Source organism: Neomonachus schauinslandi, chromosome 4, assembly GCF_002201575.2.
Source record: "Neomonachus schauinslandi chromosome 4, ASM220157v2, whole genome shotgun sequence".
Taxonomy (NCBI): domain Eukaryota; kingdom Metazoa; phylum Chordata; class Mammalia; order Carnivora; family Phocidae; genus Neomonachus; species Neomonachus schauinslandi.
In genome coordinates, this window is record NC_058406.1 from 4116758 (window position 1) to 4134770 (window position 18013).

The 18013-nt window shown below is 63.9% G+C and overlaps 1 protein-coding gene across 3 annotated transcripts in view; it reads left to right on the forward strand.

Moving 5' to 3' along the window:
* The window catches only part of ESPN (espin), a 29758-nt gene extending 12490 nt beyond the window's left edge, over positions 1–17268 (forward strand). Inside the window, exons 3-15 of one of the 3 annotated variants that reach the window (XM_044913861.1) lie at positions 415–601; positions 741–923; positions 1074–1205; positions 3832–4033; positions 4964–5235; positions 7897–8058; positions 8149–8341; positions 9639–9665; positions 10794–10939; positions 11023–11286; positions 15726–15805; positions 15904–15915; positions 17011–17268. In XM_044913861.1, coding sequence (XP_044769796.1) covers positions 415–601; positions 741–923; positions 1074–1205; positions 3832–4033; positions 4964–5235; positions 7897–8058; positions 8149–8341; positions 9639–9665; positions 10794–10939; positions 11023–11286; positions 15726–15805; positions 15904–15915; positions 17011–17158 — 2008 coding nt within the window. In that variant the 3' untranslated portion in view covers positions 17159–17268. Of the gene's footprint in view, positions 1–414; positions 602–740; positions 924–1073; positions 1206–3831; positions 4034–4963; positions 5236–7896; positions 8342–9638; positions 9666–10793; positions 10940–11022; positions 11287–15725; positions 15806–15903; positions 15916–17010 lie in introns of all 3 variants that reach the window. The other 2 variants (XM_044913862.1, XM_021683391.1) reach the window with 2 other exon arrangements.
* The last annotated feature ends 745 nt before the right edge of the window (positions 17269–18013 follow it).

Below are 18013 nucleotides of genomic sequence, written 5' to 3' on the forward strand. Positions count from 1 at the left end.
AGATAGAGGGGGGACCCGATCAAAGGCATACAGGTAAGACAGAAGGTTTGGGACTCACAGTGATAAAGGGTTAATGTGGCTGAAAAGGTAAGAAGAGGCCAGATCTCCACATCCTTGTAGACCTCGGTGAAAAGGTGGGCTATTTACTGAGGACCAGGGACTAGCTCAGTCAGGTGTGCACTGTAGAAGGGAGACTGCTGGAGGGGGTGGCCGCGCCAAAGGGGCCCCCCTGAGGGAGGCTGGCATAGGACCAAGAGTCCAGACCGAGTCAAGTACAGCGCGACCCAGTGACTAGACCTTCTCCAACTCACTCTCCCAGCCCTCCAGAGCTCCCCAAAAGAGCGCGAGGGGCGTAAGAAGGCTTTGGAGGGAGGTGGGAGCTGAGATCCAACGGTGGGTGCTGTGTCTCTGCAGGGGAGTGAATGCCCAAACCAAGAACGGTGCCACGCCCCTGTACCTGGCGTGCCAGGAGGGCCACCTGGAGGTGACGCAGTACCTGGTGCAGGAGTGCGGCGCGGACCCGCACGCGAGCGCCCACGACGGCATGACCCCGCTGCACGCGGCGGCGCAGATGGGCCACAGCTCGGTCATCGTGTGGCTGGTGAGCTCGGGGTCAGGGCGGGGCGGGGCCCGGGAAGGGGCGGGGCCTGCCGCGAAGCGGCCTGCACGGAGGGGGGCGGAGCCTGGAGGGGCCTGGCGCCCAGCCCCCGCCCCTCTATCCCGCGCCCCCTCCCGCCCAGGTGAGCTGCACCGACGTGAGCCTGTCGGAACAGGACAAGGACGGCGCCACGGCCATGCACTTCGCGGCGAGCCGCGGCCACGCCAAAGTGCTCAGCTGGCTCCTGCTGCACGGCGGCGAGATCTCGGCCGACCTGTGGGGCGGGACCCCGCTGCACGACGCCGCTGAAAACGGGGAGCTGGAGGTGGGGGCGGGGCCGGAGCGGGGGGGGCGGGGCCGGAGCGGGCGGGGCGGGGCGGGCGCCCTCTGCCGGCGCCGAGCTCTCAGCACAGCCCTGCCCCGGCAAGGGGGTCCGGGCGAGCGGCCGGGGTCCTCAGTACGTGGCCCCTCGCAGTGCTGCCAGATCCTGGTTGTGAACGGCGCGGAGCTGGACGTCCGCGACCGCGACGGGTACACGGCCGCCGACCTCTCGGACCACAACGGCCACAGCCACTGCACCCGCTACCTTCGCACCGTGGAGAACCTGGTAGGACCCTGAGCCCCTGGTTATCTCGTCCCCCACCCCATCCCCACCTCCCCCCAGGGGTAGGTGTTCTTACCCCTTTACCACGGAGGAAGCTGAGTTTCGGAGACATGAAGCCCCTGTCCGAGGTCACACAGTGAGGAAGTGCCCTAGACCATTACCCTCTCTCAGCCCAGAACCACTGACCACTGAGGAGTGAGGGAGTGAAGGAAAAGGGTCAGGGAGAGGAGGACCAGCAGCATCCTGGTAAGCAGGAAGGCGTGGAGAAATCACAAGACACTCAGATACCGATGGGGATAGTCAAGTTCAGTCACCTGCCCACAGCCCACACTAGTAGCTCATTTAACTCTCCACCCCGCTGAAGTAGGTGGTGTTAATGTCCCCGTTTCATCCCAGGTCACACAGCTACACTGCATGTTTGCTCACTTCATGGCTACTTCATAACTGGAAACTTGTGTTACCTTTTTAAATAATTTTATTATGGTTGCACAGAGGTGAAGTCACCTCCTGGGACTTGAGCTCAGGTGTGGTTGGCTCCAGGTCCAGGGCCCCGCCTTATCTGATGTGCTTTGGGGCAGGAGGGAGGACAGAGGGTGGGTTTCACAGGTGCCTTCAGGAGGACCAGCTCCAGGGGGCAGCCTGGCCGGAAGAGGGGCTGGGAAGTGAGGCCTGGAGGGGAGAGTGTGGGATGGCCTCCTGCCCATAGCACTGTCTGCCCTGTGCGCAAGCATGGGGTGGGGGGCACCCTGGTTCTGGGTGCTCCAGAGCACAGCAAGGGGGGTCAGAGACTGCAGCTGGACCCGAGGAAGAATTTTCCCCCCAAAAGGCCGCCCAGAGAGAGTAATGGTCCAACAGATAGTGAGTACCCTGTCAGCAGGGTATACCAACAGAAGTGGATGCTGTGAAGGGCATTTCTGAACCAGAGGTGGTTCCTTCCCACTGAGAGAGTGTATGATTCTGCTCTGAGGGTGGGGTGGGGGTGGCACCTCCAGCCACTCTTAACAGCAGCTACAGTTGCAACAAACATGATTGCATGAATTCTGACTCCGGCAGGTACCCTGCCCAGTGCGTTATAGTATAATCTCAGTCTCCGCCGGAAACTAACACTAATAGTTGACATGTATGGCATTTACTGGCTACCATACCCTGGCACTCCACTAACTTTTAAAATCTTTTTTGTACTCTCGCGAGGCAGGAAGTACTGTTATCCCCATTTACAGATAAACTCAGGGGTGCCTGGGTGGCTCAGTCGGTTAAGAGTCTGACTCTTGACTTCAGCTCAGGTCATGATCTCAGAGTCTTGAGATTGAGCCCCTCGTCAGGCTCTGCACTGGGTGTGGAGCCTGCTTAAGATTCTCCCTCTCCCTCTGCCCCTCTCCCCCCACATCCCCACATGCTCTCTCTCTTTAGGTACAGAAAGGATAAGTGACTTGACTTGCCCAAGGTCACTTAGCTAGTAAGTGGGAGAAGTGAAATTTGAAGCCAGCGTTCCAGGCTGCAGAGCCAGTACCCCTAACCTCTGTGATCCGTGAGGTCAGAGCTGGGCACCCTCAGTGCCCACTGCTGTCAGCCATGAAAAGAGCATTTTTAGCTGCCCACCCACCCAGCCCAGCCCCTAGGCTTTCCCTTGGCTCATGGAAGAGGCAGCAGGGCCTGGCCCCCCTGAACTGGGTGGGGTATGGGAGCCCTTGGTCCCCTCACCCAGAGAGGCCCAGCTGCAGCAGTGACAGATCCAAACCACGCAGGATGCTGGCCCAGAAAAGGCAAACACTCCCACAGAGCCCCTAATTACAGGGCCAATGAGCATGGCTGCTGAGCTGTTACCTGGTGCTAGCCTTGCCTCCCACTCCCGGGGGGCCTGTGACACTTCTCAGGCAGGGAGCGGGCCCCGGGCGGAGGAGCAGGCTTGGGCAGGAGGCAGCCTACAGAGCCAGCGAGCGGGCTTGCCGACAGCAAGGCCAGCATGGGCAACGTAAGCAGGACCCCCACCCCAGCCCGCTCCCATGCCAGGAGGGTCAGGGCTGTGGGCAGGGGCACAGACAGTGGTGGGGACAGCAGGCTTCCAGCCTGAGCTTGGGCTGCCCACCAGACTCAGCTGGGCCACCCCAGGCCCCACCCTTTCTCCAAGGGCCCCATCAGGAGATAGGGGCTGGGCTGGTGTTGGGATTTGCCCCAGTAGAACAAGGAGAGACAAAGGCTGCTGGCCAGTAATGGGGAATTAGTCCTTCCTGCAAGTTGTGGGCATCCCCCATGCCTCCCCTGCCCCCAGCAGCTGTGGCACCTGAGCCCCGCCCCACAGATACACTGGAGCCCAGTCCCTCTAATGAGGAAGGAGAAGTCTTCCCCTTGGGGTCCAGACCAGGGCCCCCTCTTCTGACAGTCTCTCAATCCCCCTGAGCAAGGAGTGGCTGGGGTGGGAGTTTTCCAGGAACCTGTGGTCCTGCTGCCAGGGGGCCTGGCTTCTTCCCCTGGGAAGAACCTGAGAGACATTCTCAGAATGGGGAGGGAGCCCAGAAAGGGAAGCGGCTCGGCCTAAGTCACACAGCAAGGATGCACCTGAGCAGGACCCTGGCCCGGAGCACGCTGGTCTTCAGGTCGGGCTGTCCTCATTGCCTCCCCTCCCTTGCAGAGTGTGGAGCACCGTGTCCTGTCCCGGGACCCGTCCGCTGAGCTGGAGGCCAAGCAGCCTGACTCTGGCATGTCTTCACCCAATACCACCACGTCGGTGCACCCGCTGAACTTTGACCTCAGCTCGCCCACCAGCACCCTCTCCAACTATGATTCCTGCTCCTCCAGCCAGTCCAGCGTGAAGGACCAGCGCCCCCCACGCCGTGAGTGGGCCGGGCTGGGAAGGGGGCGGAGGGGGCATGGGACCGGCGGCCACTGGGCCCTGGCGGCCAGCCTCGGGCCCGCTCTGCCCACAGCTGATGCTGGAGGCTGCCCGGGTCACCAGGAGGGGCTGCTGCTTGTGGTGACGGGCAGGCGACACTCGTGCTCGTCACAGACACACCTGTACATCCACAGGGACTCTCCCTCCGACGGAACCCCCATGCCCCGCGCACGTGATTCATTGTCCTCACTCACACACGGTGTTCCCCAGACTGTACACACACCTAGTCACACTCAAGCGTGCGCACACGTACGTGCGTATGGGGACACACAGCCACACACACAGCCCAGTGCAGATGCGCGCACACCTCTGCACCGCGGCACACACAGCTCCACTTCCATACCCCAGACGTGTGTACACTTGGCGCACACATACACACACGCCCCATGTCCACAGACCATTTGCAAATACAAAGAAACACCTGTGTGTACTCACAAACCTACACAATGCACAAACTGACACACTGAGCACACCCTGAGCATGGGTGGCCTACAGAGATGGTGGGGTGCCCTGCCATTTGGGGCGCGGCCATCCATACTCCTGCCACCCACCCTGCCGCGTCTGACCCGAGGAGCTGCCCCTTCACCCTCCAGGTGGCTGTGCCCCACCCACCGGCATGCCCTGGTGTTGAAAGCCCCCTGGGGCCTCCCTCCAGACTTGAGTGCATGGTTTTTCCCCAACACATGCAGGGCTAAGGCAGGGCAGGGCGAGGTGGGCCCTGCACTGTTGGGGCCCACAGTGGAGCCATCCCGAGCTGCATCCCTAAGCCCACCTCACCCCTTGGTGAGTTGCTTCTGGGTGGAAGAGGGCCTCAGTCCTGGGGGACAGCCTCTCTGCAAACTCCCAAACCCAGCCTTCCCTCCCTCCCCAGGGCTTCCCAGCTCAAGAGCTGCAGATATACAAAACTACATGAACATGCTGAGTTCGGAGCTGGGCCGGCCCCGGGGCAAGATGGAGAGAACCACACCACTGCCACCACCACCCAGCTTCCCTCCACCGCCCCCACCCCCGGGCACCCAACTGCCCCCACCCCCACCAGGCTACCCAGCTCCCCAGCCCCCCGTGGGGCCACATGCAGCTGACATCTATATGCAGACCAAGAGCAAACTCCGCCACGTGGAGATGGAGGCCTTCAAGATGGAGGTAGTGAAGCTCCACCCACCTGCCTGCCTCCCAGCACTGCGACTGGGCAGATAGGCAGCGCCTGAGGCCAGGAGACTGGCTCGTGGGCACAGGGTGGGGGGCCCTGGGCCATTGTGGCCTATTTGAGAGTCAAAGCTCTTGGCCAGCCCCCTGGGGACCTAGGGCTGGGCACTGGAGACAGGCAGATGAGTAAGACAAAGCCACTACCCTCTCGGGAGCGGGGGATGGGTGAAGGAACCTGTAATCAGACAGCCGTACCTCTCAGGGACCTGGGTCCTCCCTCACCTCTTGCACAGAGTGGCAGGGTGGTCACGGTGGTCATTGGCAGAGAATATGTGCAGACTGCCTCTCCACAGCCTTACACATGCCCATAGCCCCAGGCTCAGGTAGAGAATGGCTCCCAAGGGGGTGTCTGTGCTCCCCGGGGGGGAGATGCAGGTGGCATGGCTGTGAAGGGCCACGGGGAGGGTGGAGGCAGGGAGAGAGAGCACTAGCAGGACTCTGCACTCAGAGGGGGCTGAGGGAGGGGTGAAACTGAAGTTGGCTCCCCAGTTTGGGGCTTGGAGTGCCCAGGTTGGTGGAAGGGCCAGTCCTGAGATGGGGGCCATGAGGTAGTGTCCAGCGCGGGCACACTGAATGTGAGGTGCCTGGGATGTCAGGGCCTCTGGCGTCCTGGCTGAGGCTCCGGAGCCAGAGGACTGGTCTGGGGAGCTGAGAGTCCCAGGCAGGGAGCCCCATAGGGGATCCTGGGGTCCTGGCTGGTCTGGGAGGTGGGGGACAACCTGAGACCACAGGTGGCTGAGTATGGGGTAGAGGCCCCTGAGGGGCCCGTGGGAACCCTGACCTGTAGCTCTCTCTCAAGCCCAAGGCAAGCGACTCCAGAGGCAAGCTGAGTAACCAATTTGCCCACAGGTGACCCAGGTCACAAGGCCACTGGGTGGGGGAGGGGGCAGGACAACCTGCACAGCGACTCCACCCTGCCCTCACTGCCATCCTGGACCAAGCTCTCAGTTGGGTCCCCTTTCAACTCTATGAGGTGGAGAGGGCCCAGGGGAGGACTGCAGGGGGCCGAGGGCAAGCGGACTTTCCCTGGAGGGCGGCTGTGTGAACCCTGCCCAAAGCCACAGGACAGGTGGCCCAGCCTGTGCCCCCTCCACTCCCCTGCGCACCAGGATTTCGAGGTCCCGTGCCCCTACCCGGTGTGTGCGTGCAGGGCCGCAGGCGACCGGCAGCTCCACAAAGGGCCCTTTGTGTGCGCGCTGCGCCTCGCGCCCCCCGCCTCCGCCCCCTGGGCCTGGCCCCTGTCTGACCGCATCGGGAGCAGGGTCGCGGCATCCGTGCCTCGGGGCTGCAGGGGGCGCCGAGGGGCCCGACTGGCCCAGAAAACAAATCCTGTGGTGTCGGGTTTCCTGCAACGAGAGCCGGTTCGGGTGGGGCGTGGAGGTCCGGGGCCACCGCGGGGACGCAGGGGCGCGGGGGTGGGGCGGGTGGAACAGGGAACAGCCCCCGCGCGGTCCCTCGGCCTTTGGCCCTGCCGCCCCATGTCCTTTTCCCTGGGCTGGGCTTAGCGGGGGGCAGCTGCGACGGGGCGGGCCACCGCGCTGTCATCCGAGCCTCCCTTGCCGCCCCTGAAACCTGAGGCTTAGGCGCGGGTGTCGGTGTCGCTTACACGGATGTCGATGGTTTCCAGATGCGGGAGGGGAAGGGCGGGGGCGTGACCCGGAACCCAGGGGTACCAAATATGGGGGGCTCCGCTGCTCGCGGTCAGGCCCGCATTCTGTCCACGGGGTTTGGAAGGGGCCAGCTGGGGGAGGAAGATGGAGGCCGGGGTGCCCAGCGCCTAGCGGAGGGAGAGAGGCGCAGGGGGCGGGGCCACATCTGGCTCGCGGGGCAGGTAGGGCGCAGCGGCTGGTTGTGGCGACGCCGTTGGAGCCCCCGTGGCGTCCCCTATTGCTGGGAGTGGGTCAGCCCGGGATTGGCGGGCCCTGGGTGATGTCAGGCCGACAGAGCTCATAGGCGCTCTTCGGCGCGGGCGGGCAAGGGCTGGGCTGTAAGCTGAGAGGAAAGATCAGGTGGCGCAGGTGTCGGGTCCGTGCCGCCCCCGCCGCCAGGTGCACAGCGGGGGCCACCGGCGCAGTCGCAGGTAGGAGCAGCCCCGGGTCCGGGCGGCTGAGAGCCCTGGTCAAGCAGGAGCTTAACAGGACAAGGGCTCTGAGGGGGGCTCCCTCGCCGGAGTCCCCGAAAGAGAGGGTTCGGCAGAGACGTGGGGATGCGCCGGACGGTCGGGTGGCCAGGAGTGGGGTGAGGCTGAGGCCTTCGCGCTGGCTGAACCGCGAGCTGCCCCTTCTCCGGCTCCCCCTGGCGACTGGGCTGAATCAACCCGCCCCTGGTCCCGCCCCTTCTAGCTTCAGTGGGGGCCCTTGTGGCCCTTGGCCCGCGCCCTGAACCCCTCCCTGTACGGCCGACCGAGCCTGCCCTTCCCCAGGACCCTCGCCCCATCTCCGTTCTGAGAACAGGAGGGTCTGGGAACCCGGTTGGCTGCACCCTTTCGACGGCCGCTGGCCAGGAGCCCCGGGAATGGGAAGGGCTGGGGGAGGGGGCGGGGCGTGTGAGGCAGCAAGGGACCAGTGCCCGAAGCCCCGCCACCGCTGTCTTCCGCAGCTGAGCTCCCGCGACGGCCGCAACGGGCTGAGGAGGCAGGACTCCGGCCGCAAGCCCCGCGCCTTCAGCAAGCAGCCCAGCACGGGGGACTACTACCGGCAGCTGGGCCGCTGTCCCGGGGAGCCGCTGGCCGCAGGCCCGGGCATGGCGCACAGCGAGGAGGTGCGTGCCTGCCAGCCCGCACCCGCCGGCCGCCCTGGACCCGGCCTGGCCTCCCGCGCCTCACTCGCTAGCCCCTCCGCTCCCCCGCAGGCGGCGGTGCTCCCCGGGAACCACGTGCATAACGGCTGCGCCGCGGACCCCAAGGCGTCCAGGGAGCTGCCCCCGCCGCCGCCGCCGCCGCCCCTGCCGGAGGCCCTTAGCTCGCCGCCGCCTGCTCCGCCCCTGCCCTTCGAGGGCGCTGGCCCTGGTTGCGGGCAGCGTCGCTCCTCCTCGTCCACTGGCAGTGAGTAGGGGCGGGTTGAGGGGCGGGGGGCGGCGCTAGCCCTGAAGGGGCGGGAAACCTAGACCTCGCTCCCTTCCCAGCTGCGACGGCCCTAGCGCTGACTCTTCCTACTCGTTCTTCTTGCTGCAGCCCCCAGCCCAATGAGGCCCCTAAGGGAAGGCTCTGAGTTACTTTAGTGTGAGCCCAGGCAAGTCCCCTTCCCTCTCTGGGCCCACGTCCCATCCAGCAGGGAAGGCCTCCCAGCTCTGGTGTCTGGTGTTTCCAAAGAGCTGGTGCTCACAGGAAGCTCTGAGAAGCAGAACTAGTTTCAAGGAGGCAGGGCTGTTGGCCAAGTTTTTTCCTGCCCCATGTCTATCCTGTGTCTCTCTTCTGCTCCTCACCTCTTTCTCTTGTTCTTCCAAGCTAGCTACAGCCTGAGCTCTTCTCAGATGCTTCAGGGACTCTTCCCAGCCAGATACCGCCAGAGGCCCCAGGCCAGCTAGGACATGGCTCTGGGGACAAGGCCAGTGACCCATCATGCCCTGCCCCTTCCCTCCTGATGACCCCTCACCCCACCTTCTTTTTAAGGTATAGACTGGTGACCAGGACTCCTGGGCTTCTGTAACGTGGCTCAGACTCCTGCATGCCAGGGCTCCTGTAAGGCCCAGGAGGTGGCGCCCGAGTGCTGATGCGCCCACCCAAGCCTGGGAGGAGGGGGGTGCCCAGCCACTCAGTGCAGGGACCGTGTGTGGTGACACCAACGAAAGTGTCATCTCCCTAACTAGGAGTGCAAGGGTATAATAGGGTCCAGAATAGGACCAGCCTGGGCTCCCTAGGGTACCTGTGGAGCCTCAGCCCCTGCAGACCAGAGCCCATGGTAGCATGCTCACCACCACCTAAGCCTCCAGAATGGCCCGCAGCTCTGAGGTTAGCTTTTTCCATCTGGAGCAAGGCTGAAGCTAGGAACAAAAGAAAAATAGACTCAGGCTTCTCCAGACACCGCTTCTCAGCAGAACCTGGGCTGGGTGCCCTATCCCAACCCAATGCCAAGATTGAGGCCCTTGCTAGGGGGGCCAGGGCCAGTGGCAAGCCTCATGGACCAGTAAGGGCAGGAACTGGGCGGACCACCCTTGTGGAGCCCCAGGGCACCCTGAGCCAAGGTCAGATGAGCTGGAAAATTCCTTCTCTCCTCTCCCCTCTCCTCTGCGCATCTCCCTCCCCTCTTCCTGCTCTCCCTTCTCTTGCTGTCCCCGCAGTCCTAGCCTCACCCCCGCCCCCTCCCTCTCCTAACTTCGCTGTCACTTCTCTCTGTCCCTAGAAGTGAGAGTCCCCAGGCACAGGAAGAGTGAGTAGCTGCGTGCGTGGCTCCTGGCTGAGGGGCGGGGTGGGGAACAAGGCACGCTCAGGGAAATCAAGGCCCAAGGACCTGGGACTTTAAAAAGGGCAGGGCCTGGGGCCAGCAGGCCAGGGGTCCTCCACACTACAGCCACCTTCCTCCTTCCACTGCACCCACATGCACACCCACGAATTCTGCCCGGGGCTCAGTTTTGCCTAAATAAATGGACCTGTTGCCAATGCCTGCCTGGCACCTTTTCCTTTTACCCCTCCTGCTTCTCGCTCAGGGATCCCCAGCGCCGGGGAACCTAAGAGTCCCCTGTCGGCCTGTTTTGTTGCCCTCACCCAGCCCTCACCGCTCCTCAGTCTCTAAAGACAGCCCTTCCCAAAGCCCAGTCACCTCCGCTAGCCCTGTCAGAAAATGCAAACTCGTGCACTGGGTATTTGCATGTTTTTCACGCGGCCCTTCTTCCTCGGGGCCTTCATCCCATATCCTTAGTAAGGGCTCCACTTTCCTAGGTCCCCCAGAGCTGAGCAGCGCTTTGCCATAAGTGTGCTATGGGCTTGCAACCAGTGTGTCCACGCGCATGTCTGTCTGTGGGTATGGGGGCTGGGGAGGGGGCCGGCTGGGTTCTGGCATCCAGGGTTCTGAGTCCGTCTAGCCATGGAGGCCCCCGGCAACTCAGTCCAAGGGTCACTGAGTTTTGCTGATGCAGAGCGGGCTGGAGGGAGACTCCACCCCGGCAGGGCCGAGCCAGGGAACCCAGGACAAAGGTCGGGTGGCTGGCCCCCACGTAGTGTCTTGGAGCTGGTCAGTCAATGTCCTGGGCGGAGACATTCGCTGGAGTCCCCAGGGTCGGCCCAAGAGCCAGCATGCACTCCCGGGGGCTTCCAGGCGGGGCCCGGACGCCCCGTGAGTAGGACCGGGATGATGGTGTCCGCCCCTCCCCAAGCTGCGAGCGGGGAACCCCCCTCTGGGGTTCACAACAGCCGCCCAGCGGACCTGGGACCTGGAGAGCTGCCATCTGGGGCCCCGGCCCCTCCTGACTTGGGGAGGGGGCAGCAGAGGGTCAGATGGGGGGCGGCGGGGACGCAGGCCCCGTCGCCGGCCAGCACCGCCTATCCTGCCTCCGTGCAGGCAGCAAGTCTTTCAACATGATGTCCCCCACGGGTGACAACTCCGAGCTACTGGCTGAGATCAAGGCGGGCAAGAGTCTGAAGCCGACGCCGCAGAGCAAGGGGCTGACCACGGTGTTCTCGGGCAGCGGGCAGCCTATCTCCCAGGTAGGCGGCCCGCCAGCCACTCCCGCCCCGGTTCCCCTCACCCCTGCCCGCCAGGCCCTCAGTGTCGCCGCTTCGCCCCGCAGGCGGACTCGCCGCTGCCTCAGGCGTCGCAGGCGCCTTCACGGGCCCGCAGCCCCACCCCGCCGGCCGCCGGGCCCCAGCCTCTGCTCAACGGCAGCGTGGCGCCGGCGCCGCCCGCCACCCCGGCGCCAGGCGTGCAGCTCGACGTGGAGGCGCTCATCCCCACGCACGACGAGCAGGGCCGGCCCATCCCAGAGTGGAAGCGGCAGGTGATGGTGCGGAAACTGCAGCTGAAGATGCAGGAGGAGGAGGAGCAGAGGCGGAAGGTGGGCGAGGTGGTCTGCACTCCAGAGGGCCCAAGGGTCTGCACCTGGGCCCTCGGCCCATCCCCCACATCACCCCCCAGGCTTCCGGTCCCTTTCACTTCGGGTGGCTCCCATTACCTCTGGGGGGAAAGCAGGCTTCTACCACCTCCCTGCCCTGGGACTTTCCCCAGTCTCCACCCCTACCCCGCCCCCCAGCAGCCCGTCTTTTAGTGAGATGGCAAAGTTCATCAAACTCTAATGTGCTTCCAGTCGCCTGCGATCTTGTAAAAATGCCTATTCTGATTCAGGAACTCTGGGTGGGGCTGAGATTCTGTGCTGCTAGGAAGCTCCTGGGTGAGGATGACCACACTGGTCCAGGGACCACCCTCCGAGTAGCCGAAAGGCTTTTGGTTGGAGTCGGCCTGGCTTGGGCCCTTCCCCTGCATTGCCACTTTCCAGCCACGGATACTGAGCCTCATCTAGCCTAAGATATTTTCTTATCTGTCAGATGACTGATCATCACTGGCTGGCAGGATGGTTTGCCTGCTCAACACGTTTCCTGGGTGCTGTGTATGTGACACGCACTGTTGTAGCCTCTGGGGATTCACGATGAACCTTTCAGGGCTGCGAAGAGAGGAGGGGTGGCAGGGGATCAACCAACAAGCAAACACAGCACCTTAGTAAAGCCAAAAGTGCCCCCAAGAATACGAAACAAGGTAATGCGAGAGCCTGAGTGAGCAGGGAGGCCCGTAAGTGGGCTGTTACCATACAGTGGCACTGTGATGGGGCATGCAGAGGACTGGGACTGCCCTAAGCCCACCATCGTATTTGGGCTGGGGGCGGCGTTAGGGAAGGAGGAAGTGATGTCCAGGGTGGACTTGGGAGATGAGCAAGAGGCGGACTGGGAACAGAGTGGGGCAAAGAGCAAGCAGGCTCCGAGACTGTATTAGGAGAGGGGTGGAGCTGGAGAGGTCAGTGCGGGTCAGATCACCAAGGCCTGGACTTGAAGAAAATGGACTTTCTCCTGCAGCAGTCAGGAGCCTAGGAGAGGGGTTACGTGAGGAAGTGGCCTCATCCTATTTGTCTGTGGGGAACGGATTGTAGTGGGTCAAGATGAACTGGGAGGCCTGTGAGGATGAGGACAGCCCCCCCCCCCCCCCCCGCTCCAGGGCTGGAGAAGCCCCGCACTCAAGTGAGGAATGAACGAAACTGTCGGAAGTTCCTGGCGAGCCTATTCCTGGTGCGGGGACTAGGAGCGAAAGCTGTGTCCAGGCAGCTGGTTCAGCAGGGGCAGCGTGCACAGGGAGGGCTTGGGCTGCAGGGGGCGCTGAGAAGGGGTCATCGGTCTGGGCGAGGCCTCGCGGGCATGCGGACCCGAGACGGGGTGGGAAAGAGCAGCCTTAAGTCGCAGCTTCAGCGCCTTTTGCATGTTCCTTCCGGTGGTGTAATGAGCAACCTAGCCAGGTGTGGAGACTTCGTCTGCCCGCCCAGTCTCTGCAACGGCGCCCAACGAACCCCGCCAGCGACCAGAGAGGACACTGCCCAGCGCCCGGAGTAGCGGCCTGGGCCGAAGCCTCGCCCCAGTGTAATCACCTGCCGGCCGGGCTTGGCCCATCCCCGCCATCACAGCCCCGCGGAGCCATTACACCACCCGGGACATGCAAATGGCGCCCCCCGGCGGCCGCTGCGGGAACCGGGCCAGAGGGAGACGCGCCTCCCTCCCCTCTCTTGTCTTCCCCCGCCTTAGCTGACGGCCGCCAGCTCGTGCTGCTACCCCCGCGAGGGCTGGAGGTACTCCAGCGCGCACAACGCCATCCTCGGGCCCTTCGGCGAGCTCATGACCGAAGCCGACATCCTCCGCATCGAGCAGCAAATCGAGAACCTGCAGGTGTTGCACAAGGCGCAGAAGCTGGAGGCGCGCCTGGAGCAGCTGGAGCTGGAGCTGGAGCAGCTGCTGCCGATCTCGGCCGCCCTTTCGGCGCCGCGCTTCACCGTCGATCCGCGCCGCATGCACGGCCGCGCCGCCAGCCTGCCTGCCTGGTGCAGCAAGATCTCCACGCTGCTCAAGAGCATGGCCACGCTGCTGGCCGCGCTGGGCGGCCGGCCCGCGCACCTGGCCGAGCTGCTGGCCGCCGACACGGGCCAGCCGCTGGCACCGCTGCCCGACGCGCCCTGGCGGCCGGGCCCGCTCTGCCTGGGCCGCTCGCACTCGCTCAGCTGGTGCCGCGAGGCCGTGGCGCGCGAGATCCTCGAGTGCGGCGTCTCGGTGCAGCACCTCCGCGCCGTCTACGAGCTGCGCGCCCAGGGCTCGGCGCCCGCGCGCGAGTCGCGCCGCAAGCTCTCGCTTCCCGCCGGCGCCTACGGCCGAGAGCCCATCCTCGAGGAGGACTACGTGGCGGCCGGCGCCGGGGAGCCCAGCGCCCCCCCAGCCAACGGCTTGCGGGCCGCGGGGGACTCCCTGGGCGCCTTGCGCCCGCCCGACGCGCCCGGCCACCAGGCGGCGCTGCCCGAGCCCGAGCAGCTGGCGCGCCGGCCGCCGCTCTCCACCGAGCTGCGCGGCGTCCAGGACTACATCGATATGCGCAAGGAGCGCATCGTCTACCTCTTCCTGGACCACTGGCGGAAGTGGACCTTCCGCGGCCCCGGGCGCCACGCCCAGGTGCGCCTCCGCAGACTGCTGCCGCGAGTGGTGGCCGCCGGCGCGGGCCCGGCCCCTGAGGCCGCCGACGGCCCCGACGGGCGGCTGCTGCGCCTGCTGAAGCAGCGGCGGGTGGTGGGCAAGCTGCTGGGCCACTGGCGGAGCCTGCTGCGGCAGGTGCCGGCACGCCCGCCGTGCGGCTCGGGCCTGGCGCACGGCCTGTACTGGCCCGAGCACTTCCTGCCGCCCCTCGACGGCGGCGCGCCCCCGCGCTACGACAGCCTCACGCTCGACCTCTTCATGCTCGGCTACTTCCAGCTGCTCGAGATGGGCCTGAGCCGTGAGGAGCGCAAGTTCCGCCACCTGCTGTGCTACGAGATGTTCGACCGGCTGGGCAGCCACCCGTGGGAGCTCATCCGCCTCTTCCACCGCGTGGTGCTCGAGCAGGTGGAGGCTGGCCGGCGCAGCTGGAGCGACGGCTTCGAGGACCTCAGGCACCAGTTCTTTGGAGATAGCCCGGAGGCCGAGCCAGCCCAGGAAGATGAGGCCGTGAAGGAGCAAGAGGAGGAGAAAAGAGAAGAGGAGGAGGAGAGGGAGCCGGCGGAAAAGGTCGCTTCGGCTCAGATGGACTGGCCAGAGGGGCAGCCCGAGGCCCCAGCTCCTGCGCCGCAGCCCCCGACCCCACCTCCGCCGGCCGCACCTCCCCCCACATGGGACCCTCCTAGTTCCGAAGCCCCTGCCGAAGATCCCCTGGAGTTGGTGTCTGAGATGGGCGAGTTCAGCAACGAGGACATCTGCCGCTACATTGACCGCAGCTTCTCCTTCTGGAAGGAGAAGGAGGCAGAGCTCTTTGACATCTGAGCAGAATTCGGAATTTCCCCTCAAGCATCTTAACACGGGCCTGAATGCCTGTCTGATGCCCTCTGGAGGCCAGAAGCGGGCAGGAAGAACCCAGAAGCCAGCGGGGTGGCCTTGGAGAACCCAGAGTGCCCAGGAGGACAGGGCTGCCGCAGCCTTTGAAGCCCCACCATGGCCAGATGTGGGGCGGTAGCCAGAATGGGCAGGGCAGGGCACAGGGCAAACCAGGTGTTCCCCTCTGGCCCTACAATCTTGCCTGGCTCTGTGTTGGAGCCGGGTGGAAGAAGCAGCCCCTCTGAGTGAGGGACCGTGGCCCCCCTTGGGGCAGTGTGGCGCTCCTCTCTTTGGTTTTTCACTGGAATTCACAGCTACTTCTTTGAGGTCAAGGGAGCCACGTGTGTAGTGTTCCGTGTGATGTGTTCTCCTCTGTAAACCTCCAAGTAATAAAGCTCTTTGCTGTAAGCCGCCCGTGTTGGATGCGTGCCCCCCTCCTGCCAAGTCAGTGCAACCACACAGTTGCAGACGTGGTGTCTACTCTACTCAGGACTAGGACACACAGGGCCCAGAAGGTTCTTCACGCTGGAGGCCAGCTTGAGCCTCTCTGAGCTGGCTGGATCTGTGGGGGCCCACGTAGGGGTCTGCCCAGAGTCTGGGTCAGGGGCCTGGGGCCATCTGTCAGCTGTCCCGGTGGGGAAGCTCGTTCTCTGCTGCTCCCTCCACCTTAGCTCTGATCTCTCTGATGCCACCTGTAGGACACAGGGGGCCTGAGTTACGAGGGGCCAGAGCCTGGGAGGCTCCCTTTAAGGGGACTGTGGCCGGCACCTTCATCTAAGTGCCCTGTAGAAGGACATCTGTATCCCATTGTCCCTGACTGGTGCGGGTCCCCTGGGGCTGGGGGTGCACCCCTTCTGTCCCCCTACCTCCTCGCCCATGCTGGTCCTAAAGCTCTGTGCTTGTGTTTCAGGAGGAAGAGGAGGAGGCCCGGCTGGCCAGCATGCCCGCCTGGAGGCGAGACCTCCTGCGGAAGAAGCTAGAAGAGGAGAGGTGAGCCGGGGAACCAGAAGCTTCAGGGTCTGGTGGGATGTCTTGATCATGTCCCTGACGTGGTGGCACCAGATAATGCTATCTCCTTTTCCTTCTAGGGAGCAGAAGCGGTGAGTGTGGGACTGGGCCCGACCTGCCACCCCTCCCCGACCTAGGCACCGTGCTTTTGCCCCTTCGTCCAGCCCCATTTGAGCACATCCCCTTGTCACTCAGGTCTGCAGCACAACCTCTCTGCTCCCAATGATGCCACCAGCCTCCTCTCCCCCAGTAACTGAGACCCTGCCTCAGAGTCTACATCTTATGCCCTAACAGCCTTGTTCCCAATTACCCAGGCCCCATCTCCCATTAACCTGGCCTTCAGTTAACCCAACCTCAGTATCAATAACCTTGATCTCTGTCCCTCAAAACATAGTTTCTGCCCCAGTAATCTAGCCCAGTGCTGACAGAAGTATAATTCTATCGAGCCACTATGTAATGTTAAATTCTCTAGTAGCCACTTTGAAAAAATAAAGAGGTGAACTTAACATACATATTTTATTTAACCCAATATATCAAAATATCATTTCAATACATAATCAGTATAAAAGTATTGATGAGATCTTTTTACACTTCTTTTTAAAAAACAGTCTTTGAGATGCCATGTGCATTTTACCCCTACAGTGCTTCTCACTCTGACATTTCAGATGCTCAGTGGCCGCACGTACTTGGTGGCCACCTTGTCAGCAGTGCAGATCTAGCCCCTATCTTATAATAACTGTTCCTAATTACCCACCACTGCCTCTCAGTAGTGTGGTCCCTCTGCTCTCCGCAGCCCGACCCCAGTACCGCCGAACTCACCCCCTCCTCAACCTCTGCCACACCCCTGACCCAGCACCACTGTTTCCAGTAATTCCCCAGCCAGCAATAATTCATCCACAGCCTCTCACTCACCCAGCTCCTGTGTGTGCCCCAGTGACTCCAGTCTGCCCTCAACCAAGCCCCTCTGGCCCCCCACCAGCCCTGCTCTTGTGCCTCCTGACCCAACCCCAGCCCCCTAGCCCTTCTGCCTCTGGAATTCATTGCCCTGGCCACCAATAATTAGCCCCTCTGTCCTCAGCAACCCAGCCCCTGCCCTCCGTAACGCATTCCTTGCCACCCGTGAGCCCCTCACGGTGCCTGGCCCACCCTCACACTCGCCCGCCGTTCTGCCCCCACACCATGCCCAGGAAAGAAGAGGAGCGACAGAAGCAGGAGGAGATGCAGCGAGAGAAAGAGCAGTCGGAGAAGCTGCGGACGCTGGGCTACGACGAGACCAAGCTGGCGCCCTGGCAGCGACAGATCATCCTGAAGAAGGGAGACATCGCTAAGTACTAATGCCGCCCTCCTGCCCGCAGCCTCGTGAGCTCGAGGGGCCCCAGCCTACGCCCCGGCCTGCCCGGCCCGGGGCGGAAGGGCTGGGAGCCGCGCTGCCTTCCCCTCCCGCGCTGGAACCCCTCCCTGACCCCGCTCCGGCCCCCGCAGCCCCAGTCCGGGGCGACGCTGGAGCGCGCCCGCCGCCGCAGTCGCCCAGAAAAAGTGCCCAAGCAAGCTGTTGACGCAGAAAGATGCTTATTTGCATGCCCATTTACATATATTTGCATGCTCGTTGAAGGTCGCCAGAGCTCTCCCCGGCCCCGTGGGTGGTGGCTTTTGTTTCCCTGCGGGGCGCGCGCGACCGGTTGCAGCCCCCTCCCCCGCACCCCGGAACCCGCGTGGCTGGCGCATCCTGGGCGGAGGCAGGCCCCACGCTCGGGGAAGGGGTTTTCCTCCCGTCCTGACCCAGATCTGTGCCCCGCCCGCCCGGGCCGCATTTCCTATCCCCGCCGAGGGCTTCCTCTCAGTCGATTGTTTACCACGAAGCGATGAAAACAGCAACCTGCCCGTCGGGACGGAGCTGCCGCTCCGGGGGCCCATCGTCTGCCCTCCCCCGTTCCGTGAAGTCTGCCCACCCAGGCCCCACGCTCCCCGGACCCTTCCGCGGCGCCGGTGGAGAGAGCGGGGGGCGGGGGGCCGTGCACTTGTGTCTCCACCTGCTTCCTCCCCGTCCCCCCCATCCCGCACCCCCATTAAAGCTCTCTCAGCCGCCGGGGCTGACGTTCACTCTCTGGCGCCGTCGCCGCGACTTCCTCTCTCTTCCGGGGTAACTGGGGCACGGCCGAGCGGGAGGGGCAGCCTGGGAGCCAAGGGCCA